This window comes from Fusarium pseudograminearum, chromosome 1, assembly GCF_000303195.2.
Source record: "Fusarium pseudograminearum CS3096 chromosome 1, whole genome shotgun sequence".
Classification (NCBI taxonomy): domain Eukaryota; kingdom Fungi; phylum Ascomycota; class Sordariomycetes; order Hypocreales; family Nectriaceae; genus Fusarium; species Fusarium pseudograminearum.
Window position 1 is genome coordinate 11,260,282 of NC_031951.1, and position 10,820 is coordinate 11,271,101.

The window sequence follows — 10,820 nt, forward strand, 5'->3', positions numbered from 1 at the left end:
CTTTTATGTGTGATCGAACCTGAACAGTCAGAGGCCGCAAGGATTATTGATAGCCGACAGAGGACCAATAGCGGAATGGCGTGCATGGGGTCAAACATCATCATTTGTTCACAATCACCTGATGAAGTCTGGAGGGTGTTCTGGATTGTGTCGTTAGAACCAACACGAGGCAAAGGCTTGTGGCGGAAGAAAACGAGAGGACACTTCATTGGTGTGTTGGTTCCAACTCTCAGGACTATCCAGGATCTGATATATTATTATCAGGTGTCGAGGTGGCGTATTCGACTAACAGTGCGCCCTGTTAGATAGCAGAGGGAACTTTTGCAGAGCTTGGACAAGGATTAGCTGGGAACAAGAAAACGCTTACCACGGCCCCCCCCTGACCACTCAGCCACCAGCGGATCCCAGCGGTCCCCATCCTTCATTATGCTTTGAATTGATAGAGCATTTCTCGAAAAGGGTCAATAGGCTGTTGTGACTCGCCAGAATCTTTGTATGCTTATGGTTGAGGAAAGAACTAAAACCTCAGCCATAAGTACGTATCGTGGTAACCTTATAATCGTCTCGTTGAAGATGGTGTACAGTGGCGCCTGGTATGTTGTATCCAATATTAGTTATCATAATGGATCGTTACAAGTCTGGGTCTGCAGTTGCCCTACAAGTAACATAGTTACCATACTAATAGAAGCTTCATCATCTTGCAGACTTGATTTCACATGTAAAGTGGCATCATATATAAATCTCGAATGTATCCTATACTAACTAACTAACAACAGGATGCTTCCACTGCTGCCAGCCAATCCACGTCTGGAATATAGACACAGCCAAAGCTAATGCTCCCAGTAATATTGCAATGGCCACGCCTGCCAGTGTCACCATCATAACATACCTAGCACCGCTTTTCCTTTCTAGCCACTTCTCCAAGTACCCTCGCGGTGTTGGGCTGTCTAGCTCCTCATATAAATCGACCAGTCTTTGTTCAAGATACCGATACCCACATAAGGTTTCCCCTGCGACTTGATAAGTCGAAGGTTCGTATCTGAGACAATCTGCATCTAGGTTATGTTTCGATATAAGTGAGCGAAGCATGATAGTGGCATCTGTTGTCGAAGGGAATAAGGTCTTCTGGATTGAATTGAGGGTTTCTATGGCGAGTTGTCGAGAGATGTAGCTCCTTTCCAACATGACGTTAGCAGAGTAAGGGATCTGTGTGTTTTTGGAGACTGAGAGACTGACTGTGCATCTCCCTGACTTGCAATAAGAATCTCTTTCAAAAATGATGTATGATGAAAGAGTTCCACAGTCCCGTTTTTCTGGTTCAACTTGAGATGATTCGATAGCTCGTTGGTTGGAACGAAGGAAAGCCTGGCCACCTTATAGAGTCTTCTCGCAGTGACTCTGTCGTTTATTTGATGAAATGTGGCAGCGCTCTCTTCCAATCCGGAGCAATAATTAGTCGGGAATATACTCGAAATAAACTGAGGCCACGTCATGTCGTGTGCCCATAGGGCAGGCTGTAAACCTGCCTCGAGCGTGTCTGTTGATCTAGCTTCGAGTGAACATGTTATCATTGTCATGACTCTCAAAGCGAGATCCAAAGCTCTGTTTTGATCGGCGGGCATGGGTATCTCGTCAGTACGCAGATTTGAGAAACAAATGACGGTAAGTTCGGCCCTTGTTTTGTCTGGATTTTCCTTCAGTACGCGAATGATGGAAATTAAATCTGTGTGGCTTTGCAACGCTGCAGGGACCCCAACAACCATGTCGGGAACATATTCAGCAGTGATCTTCCCATAATAATCAAAGAACAACCTCATTCTACTCCAGCGTACACCAGGACATGCTTGGGGCGAGCACGGTTGTTGTCCTGGCCCGATCTTGCAGTTATCGCACAGTTTCCAATTCCACAGCACTACAACAAGATTTTGAAGATCCTGGTCGGTAAGCTCTTTTAGAGGATAAGGCGAGGAAAGTTCAAACATGGATAGAGTCACGGGAAGTCTAAACATCTTGGCGAGTAGAGAGGAAAGGCATATGAGAACAGGTAGTTGAAAAACAATTCAAGCAGGTATCTGTCAAGGCTGAATATCTAGTATTCAGAAATATGCAATACACGGGGCCCTATTGGATATGGCTTGAAAGTGTGGATGCATCGATATTGGTTGTCAGCACTTGCGAGTCTGCCTCGCGGCTATTTTCAGCTCCGCATCTCATCTGACTTGTTGATACTCCCCATCTTCACTCATCATTCATGATTTAGCGAGTCCTATTCTAACTTCTTGAGCAAATATTCAGATGGATGCTCCCCGTTCAAGTTGTTGCGATACAAATGAGAGAATTCATACTGATAATGATTCAGGATATGGGGGATCAAGAAATCCCAGCCATGGATCAAATTCCGATCGTCAGTATGGTCTCGATGATCAATTGACCATCCCTCGTTCAAATCCTCGCCTTCCTCCCACCCCTCAACTTGCCACTTCCAACGATCCTGTAACGCAACAGGCCCCAATCCGACCTATTGCAAAACCGATTGACGAACAGACTGCGAGGCGTGCCAGTGACGTGATCGAACAACTAAGCAGCCTTTTGGCAGAATGTATGCTCAAGTCGAAAAAGAGGAAATACTTGTCTCGGTCAAAACGACAATTGCCTGCCATGTCGATAAGACCAGTCATGCTTGGAACATCTATCGATAATGCAAAAGTGGCCTTAGTCATCTTCTGCTCCGATGAGGATGGTGCGCATGATACAATTCGAAAATTCTTGCGCAAGTCGTACGTCAAGGACCTCTACCAGCCTAGCGACAGTGGAATGTGTTCGTTTGATGTGCATATCTTCGGTGCATCACCAAGCACGCGAGGTGATGTTGAACCTAGCATCCAAAACACGGAAGGAGTTGTCGAATTTGGCATCCCAAACACCGAAACACTTACTTATACTCACTGTGGAATGCCAATTCACATCACTACTCACGGCTTCAGCCAAGAGATCGCTGTAGCAACTATGGGTGGTCTCTTGCAATTCGATGCGCCACGGTGGATAGACAGCTCGTATCGAGTCTATGGGTTGACTGTTGCCCATGCGATATACCCCGAGACAAATAGCGATACTAACGACGACGACGACGACGAATTCTCTATGTCCGATAACGACAGTGATGACAGTTCTTTCGACGGCTCTTCTGAAAGCCATTCTTCATATCCAACCTCACCTGTTCAAGTTGACTGGGGCGTATCATTTGAAACAGATGAAAAGGCGAGGCCAGTTTCTCTACTTGCAATAGGTTCTGTCTTTGCACAACCTATAGCATACTCATCTCTGAGTAACAATGGAGCTTTCAGAGACTGGGCATTATTCAAATTTCCGACGTGGGAGATCCCATTAAAACCAAACATGCTGGTGACCGAAGGAAAGCCCCAAGCTCTGCTCAAGATGTCCTATTCTTTACTCGATTATTCGGCATATCGACCTGTATACATCATCGCAGGTGTCTCTGGAGTGAAAGAAGCAACTATCTCCATTGGTTTGAGCCAAATACTGCTTCAACCTGGGACCCAGTTTGTGAGAGCATACACAGTGGAGCATAGTCAAAACGGAGGTATGTACTCTGTATACAAGAAAAGAATGTGCACAGAAACTAATAGAATTGCAGACATAGTGCCTGGGGATTCTGGATCCTGGGTAGTTGACGCGTCGACTATGGAAGTTTACGGCCACCTCGTTGCGACAGACATACTCTCATGTAGTTATGTTATTCCTTTGGTTGATATCATTGAGGATATCAATATTCAAACCTCTTTGCTTCAGAGAAACCAACATCCTATGACAAAACAAATTTCAGTTCCAACTGGAATGAATCTGAGTTGGACTTTCCCAAGTTAGACGGTATGAGAGATTCTATACAACGGATTGTGACTGAGTTGGGAGAGAGTAAAGATTCTGTTTAAAATAGAGCAATATAGTATCACAATCTACGTGTGGTTTTAGTAACGGAACCAAGATCTAGTTTCCTGCATCGTTGTTGTTGTGAAGACAATTTAGCTAGTTGATCTTTGACTTATTGGTGCAAGCGTAACTCAGAACATGGATACCAGTAAGATATTGGTGGTTGGTTCCATCAAATTAGATGTAAGTCAACACCATTAAAAGATTATACGAACATAAGATGAGTTGAACATGCTAGATTGGCCATACACAAGCTGCTGCCGCATTGGCTGCTTTCATTAAAATTGTTCTGGTAGTGGAAAGGGGGTTGGTCCCGAAATATGCATCTGATCCAATGTGTGTTCTTTATTGTGTGTGCCTAACTTCCTAGCTTTTGACCGATTTCCCCCTATCAACGCCAGCAACGAAGCAACGTCACGGTGTTATGTGGTTTTGCGATATGTTAATGTAGGTGGAGGGAAGAGGAAAAAAGCTGGATTAAAGTAAATGACGCATTTTATGCCCTTTCTGAACCTTATAGTAGGGTATTAGTCATATGTGAGGGCATTGGAGTCATAATGCTCAAAAAAGTATAATTAAAGATAGAAACCCTACCCCCTGGATACATCTGATCAACCCGAACCCTAGGATCCCCCTCGACAACCTTAAGATCAAAGTCCCGACAGTTGAAATTTCATGGCCAACACCAGGTATGAGGAGGGCTAGTGTCAATTCATTCGGCCATGTTGGGACTATTGCCCATGAAATTCTGGATGATGCATCAAATTATCTGGAATATTTGCATGAAAAAAGAAAGTCACCAGCGAAACAGCCTATAAATGATGGAACATAGTTCTGCTTCAAGTTCCGATGTAGGGTTTGGTGCAAACTCCGGAGTCCTGGTAGACTTTGCTGACAAGCAAAGCTTACCCTACTCATTGATAGAGACCACCAACCAACGCCTGCTATGGCGACCCTGCCTGGAGGAACTTGTCGAGGACTTCTGAAATGTCGTGGATTCGTGATCATAAAGTCCAGTCCTTTATCTTGTTCCCAGTAGCAGTCATGATATGCATGGTCATTGAAGTCGTCTCACAAATTTCTGACCCTATGTCATGTTCTAGCTAGGTCCATGGAAAAGCGGCCCTCTGCAAAGAAGTTGAGCCCCAAAATGATAAATACTACCAAGTGTACCTAGAATACAGCCTTGGTTGAACACGGTCCTTGCAGAATAGTGGATAGAGAGTCCCAAGTTGCCGGTCCTGGATGGCTTGAACTGACGAATAAGGGCAAGGGCAAGCGATAAAGAAGCATATCAAGACTTCTCCCAAGTTGGGCATTTGTATGCACACTTCCAAGCTAAGTACTTAGTCCATGAGATAAATTAGCCGCAGCATCCCAACATCCCTGACACTTCCGCTGCCTGGCCTAGTGCAAGTCTCCCTTGCCACCAGAATCACAACTAGTAAAAGGAAGCTTTGGGCCACAATACATGTCGCTTTCAAACTTGCTGGCGGGACCGACGAGAAGATAACCGTTCCAAGTACCACCGTGCGTGAGATCCAAACACTCTGTTCGGCACAGCTTACCCCCACTGACATGCTTGAGATGATGCTCAATTGCACCAGCAATGGTGCTTGCCTCTGCTGTGGTATCGCAGTGACGACCTGTAGCCTATAAACCATCTGTTAGCAAATCACGCTTTGAGTGCAGGGCAGATCGTACTTACGTAGTATCTATACTTGACTTTGCCGTTACCGGCAGTGCCGCTGACAGTTGCACAGCTATTGCTGTTACTCAAAGACTTGGCAGCATTACCTACGAACTTAGCATATTTGGGGTCAAACACTAATCAGAGCAAGGGACTTACCAAGCGCGATACCAATAGCCTGTAGCCCGGCAACGATAGTAACGCAGTTTGCCAGATGTTGCACACTCACGTATTCGCAAACCTAGCCGGGCTGATTAGTTGCTGTTTCTACTGCTTGAAGTACATTATTTGCTTACCCTGACATTGGTTCGTTCTTGCAGCGAGCTGTCCGTACCATTCGCTACTTCGAAATCTTCAAGCTCGTACTGAAAGGTTGCGTCGGGGTAGTATATAGATACCTCCTCAGTATCCCGCATAACGAAGCCAGAACAGGTGCCATGCAGCAAGAATGTTAAAGTTAATAGTTGTCCAGTTCTTAGCTTCATCTTGAGCGAAGTACTCGAGCAGGTTGACAACAAAGACGATTGAGAGGATAATGGAAGGGCCGGCTTGGAGAAGTCTCTGAGATAAAGTCATAGGCTCGGGATGTTGATGTCTTCTGTTATTCATTGCGTCGGAAGCTATCTGAGTTTCTGGGTTCAGCGAGAGCTTTTATAAGTTCCGCGAGGACTCTTTATGGGCGGGCAAGAACGACAGCTGAGCGTCATGAGCACAAGGGTTGATCTCGTGTTGGGTCTGAAGGAGTCTAGATCGTATCCATAAATGGTACGAGTGTGTTGGTTCCAGGATGATTCGGAGATTCAGTTGGTTTTCATATGCGCTATTGATGGTACAGATAAGATGCAGCGGAAATCTTTATCAATATACAGCGCTCATACTGTGAATATGTAGAAAATAGAATATAATTCGTAGCCGATTGAGAGATAGATGATGTAAACACTAGGGAAGCAAGGTCGAATGAGACAGAGTAAGTAGTAAAGAGAGGTTAGAACCAGAGGAATGTTTTTCAAACACGTGGTACCTTTATGAGTGAATATCTGCAGGCAGGTTCTCCCTTCCTTGAGAACCCACTAATGATAACTTTTCGGCTACTCGGCATGTCAAAAGTCGCAGTTATCCCTGTCAGTGCGTGATGTTCTTCAACCAACTGCAGCGTTCTAGTACCGATACGTTATAGCTCACGGAGTGAGCCGATTCTAGACTGTGACAACAGATAAGAAGACAATTGCTGCCTGTGCCCATATAGATAATCAGTCCGTTTCTGCCATATTGTTAGAGGTGAGCTCGAATTCACCATCATAGCGTAAGCTGACTATTGCAGATAATGCCGTTGCCTCTACACGCAATATAGCATGCTTAATTAGTAATTGCGTCTATACTCTTAAATTTAATGTACATTAACTACTTCTTGGATCTCAGAGCATAGAAAAATGGCTCAGGTTTAAAATGTCGGCTAAAATCTTTGTCTCGTCCCGTCTCAAGCAAATGCAGTTTTTGCAGAGGTAGAAGTAAAATGCAGTAAAGGTCAATTTTCCCTAAGAATGTCATCGGGACTTTTCTATGCCTGTAAGCACTAGTCTAGTTTACTTCTAGCACGGTGGTATTTCAACCAATTACAGAATTGTCGTTGCTGATACATCCGCTATTAATACACAGGTATCGTATCATCTCATTATCTGAACCTCGGTTCTTCTCCTAAATCCACATATCAACAAGACAGCATGTTAACGCAGACGCGACTTAACGTCTCACCCTCGGGTCAACTCATTTTCTACCGACCCAATCCCCTGCCAAAATATCCTCTCTTGGACCGCCCAATCCCATGGCCCAAGCTCTGCTGCCATAATGACACGTCGATCCTCAAAGCTCCAGAGCTAAACGCCAGGGTCCCTCTCCTTCAGCTCCCGGATGAGCTTCTGCAATCAATCCTCCGCTCTGTTGTTCAGAAACCCTTGGAGTTTGCACTGGGATATGATGCGTATTGGGATGTTTACTGGGACGCGATCACAGAAGATGATGTACCCAACTGGGGGCCGGAAAAAGGTTGGGCTCGGTATGCAGCTGCGTATAACCTCATCTGGGCATGCAAGAGATTTCATTTGCTGGCTCTCCCTTTACTTTACGAAGTTGTATCGCTTGATATTTCGATCCATTGGATGGATTGTCCCCCACAGGAAAAACTCTTTCGTCAAGAGATTCTACGACGTCCGTTGCTGCAGAATTACATAAAGCATCTGGCAATTAGTGGACAATTGCCAAACAGTGAGATTATCAAGATAGCATGTACACTTCCACGACTTGAGAAGTTGTCGCTAGACCGGTTACGGGAAGGGGAAGAGTCTGACATTTCACTTATTAAACCAATCAAGGCAAGTAATCCAGTCATTGCAGAAACGCTTGTTTGACTAATTGTTAAAACAGAACCAAGCAAGACAAGCAAGCTTTACCAAGGTACAGTTTCACAACTTACATGCACGACCAGAATCTGTGAAAGTGTTCCTCGAATGGCCCAAAGAACTCCATGAGTTTGTCATGACTTGTACAGGGGACATCGAGTATCACGAACCAAACCCCGCATTTCGCTGGAACCACAACCGTCTTGCCGACGTTCTGTCATCCCAGAAGGATTATCTTCGAGTCCTTGATATCGGCTGGCTAGGTCACGACCGCGACCAAAATTCCATTCCAGTCTCTACTTTTCCAAATCTACACACCATGGCATTAAGCATAGCTTATAAAAAGCCCACTGAAGAAAGCTGCCAAAATTGGCTGACTCCCTCTTTGCACACACTGATTCTCGATCTACATGACAGTGGCCAATGCGGCCCCTCCTCGTTTCGCTGCATGGACAAAGGCAATGCTCAACGCATCGCCGAGTGGACGGGAATGGCGAGAAGATGGGTAGATGGAAATGGTAACGTAGGGCTGAGAGAAGTCTGTATACGTGCATATAGTAGGGGAGACGATGCTTGGAGGGAGGAGGATGAAGTGAGTTGTATGCATGGGAGTTATGCTGAGGAGATGAAGGAGAATCTTCGGCAGTGCTTGGAGGATATCAATGAGCAAGGGTTTGAATCATTCTGGGTTGGGTATAGTGGGAGGAGGTATACTCATCAGATGATGACGGCAATGTGTAAGTGCGAGAAGAGGCGTAAAGGCAGGACTTAAATAATATTATAGAGACAGAGTGAGGCAACCGCGAGAGAACAACAACTTCAAGACTGTCCCATGATGTATACTCTAGCGAATATAATTTGTCTCCTCGTTTACATGATATCACAGCCTGGTTGATTTGTAAGTAAAATCATACCATTAGCAACGGAACTTGACTATCGTGACCCGTCACTAGTACAAAACCAATTGATCTGCAAGAACGGGCTCACCCGTGTTGCCAAGCCGGGCCTATCAAACGGGTTCCTACTAGACTATCCATATTTACACAGCATATACAGAGTATGTGTGACGTTTTGTGTCTCTGAAACCAGGCCCGTGCGAAGTCCCCGATGACAGAAACTCCACCTGTAGATCCCGCTGACAGACAAACAGTCCGTTTGGGATCCTCAATAACAAAAGTGCTACTCTAGACGGATACACGGCTTCAATCTAAGCCAATGCCGGCCAAATAATGATAGTCGCGGTGCTATCCCCGATGACAACTGAAGGATGAGGTAACACAGAACCCCAGTCAAACCCCGGCCAACCCAGGGTTTTACGTATCCCGTGCAAGTCGAAACGTAATAATTGATTACATTGGGTATTGTACTTTATAGATTTTGACTTCTGATCTTAAAGAAATAATAAGTGAGAGTAAGTATACATGGCAGTGCAGGGTCGAAGGCTTGACGGTGTAACTTCAGGCCGCTTCCGTTTCTCAATAATGTACATTGTGAAATCTCGAGTTTACTAGAGTAAGGAAGATGGAGAGTTTGAAGATAAAAGGCAGCAGATTCCCGCCATTCCATTGTGGTTTGTCTATCACAGCCCATCACATTCTACACTCAGCTTCCTTCCACATTATCAACGATCTACAAATCCTCATTCAAAGAACCTCAACATGATGTTCAAAAACACCCTTTTGGCCCTTGCCGCCACCATTGGCTTGTCCGATGCCCTAGGCATCAACTGTCGAGGCAGCGGCCTTTGCGTTGGCAACAAAGGCGCTCTCGGCCAACTCATTGCCCAGGTCAGGGCCATAGATCCCAGCAAGAGGTTTAGCAACGGAGAGCATGTCAGCTGCGTTGACATCAACAATATCGGCAACCACCCAGCTATCTGCGCTTTTTACCAGGGCATTGGAGACCGCACCTTCTCGCTGTCTGAGACCCAGACGTTCCTCCAGCAGATCGTCGACCATGGCTGCAAGCTTTGCGGAAGCGTCCCAACTGACCCGGGCAACAATGTCGCTAACGGCCAGCTGACTGTCAACGCCGTTCTCAACCCTACCAAGCGAGATGCACCTCAAAGTCCGGCAGTCTATGAAAAGCGCGATGTACCTCAGAGCCCTAAAGTCTATGAGAAGCGCGGCGACAACCTCCTTGTCAGACGTCTAGGTATCAACTGCCGTGGTAGCTCCAGCTGTGGAGTCGGCGGTATTGGACACACACCTAATGGAGACCTAAAGGATGTCCGTGACGCTGTTGCATCCGGCGAGGAGGGCAACTTTGGTAACGGTGATCATATCGCCTGTATTCCCTTTGCTTTTGGACAACTGTGCGCTTTCTACCAGGGTATTGGCAGCCGAACTTTTACCAAGGAGCAATCTGTCACATTCCTCGATCAGCTTAGACAGCATGGCTGTTCCAAGTGTGGTAGCATTCCTGTTGATCCTGGCAATGATGTTAAGAACGGACAGCTTACTGTCAACTATGTCGCATGATTAGCTATTGATTAGCTAAGGCTTGGGATAGTCAGAATGACTTTAGCTTTCTTAGGCAACGACATGACGCAGAGAGTCTACTGGAGTGAATGGGGAAAGAGGAGTTGTTGGAGAGATCAGCAGACAGATGCAGAAAATGCTGCAGTAAAGTGGGTTAGACAACCAACAAGATACTTAGACAATAAACCTATACTGCACTACAATTCTCACAATAATCTGGCAATAACATGTAGTAGACACTGTAGATGACCTCCAAGTGAAGGAGGTTTCTATCGACTTTCCGTCAATTCAGCCACTAGGTTGTCA

General features: G+C 45.6%; 3 protein-coding genes across 3 annotated transcripts; 2 read left to right on the forward strand and 1 right to left on the reverse strand.

The window, feature by feature from the left end:
• Positions 1-1,183: 1,183 nt before the first annotated feature.
• On the forward strand, positions 1,184-3,885 carry FPSE_03432 (uncharacterized protein; the record flags this gene model as incomplete). The annotated part of the gene is made up of 4 exons (XM_009256551.1): positions 1,184-1,197; positions 1,748-1,941; positions 2,360-3,601; positions 3,656-3,885. The coding sequence occupies 4 exons, from the start codon at positions 1,184-1,186 to the stop codon at positions 3,883-3,885; spliced, it is 1,680 nt and encodes a 559-aa protein (XP_009254826.1).
• A 1,470-nt stretch (positions 3,886-5,355) lies between these two features.
• On the reverse strand, positions 5,356-6,054 carry FPSE_03433 (uncharacterized protein; the record flags this gene model as incomplete). The annotated part of the gene is made up of 4 exons (XM_009256552.1): positions 5,356-5,601; positions 5,657-5,745; positions 5,798-5,879; positions 5,935-6,054. The coding sequence occupies 4 exons, from the start codon at positions 6,052-6,054 to the stop codon at positions 5,356-5,358; spliced, it is 537 nt and encodes a 178-aa protein (XP_009254827.1).
• Positions 6,055-9,692: 3,638 nt separating this feature from the next.
• TOX4 lies at positions 9,693-10,514 on the forward strand (the record flags this gene model as incomplete). The annotated part of the gene is made up of 1 exon (XM_009256553.1): positions 9,693-10,514. One exon carries the CDS (start codon positions 9,693-9,695, stop codon positions 10,512-10,514), a length of 822 nt encoding a protein of 273 aa, XP_009254828.1.
• Between the last annotated feature and the right edge of the window lie 306 nt (positions 10,515-10,820).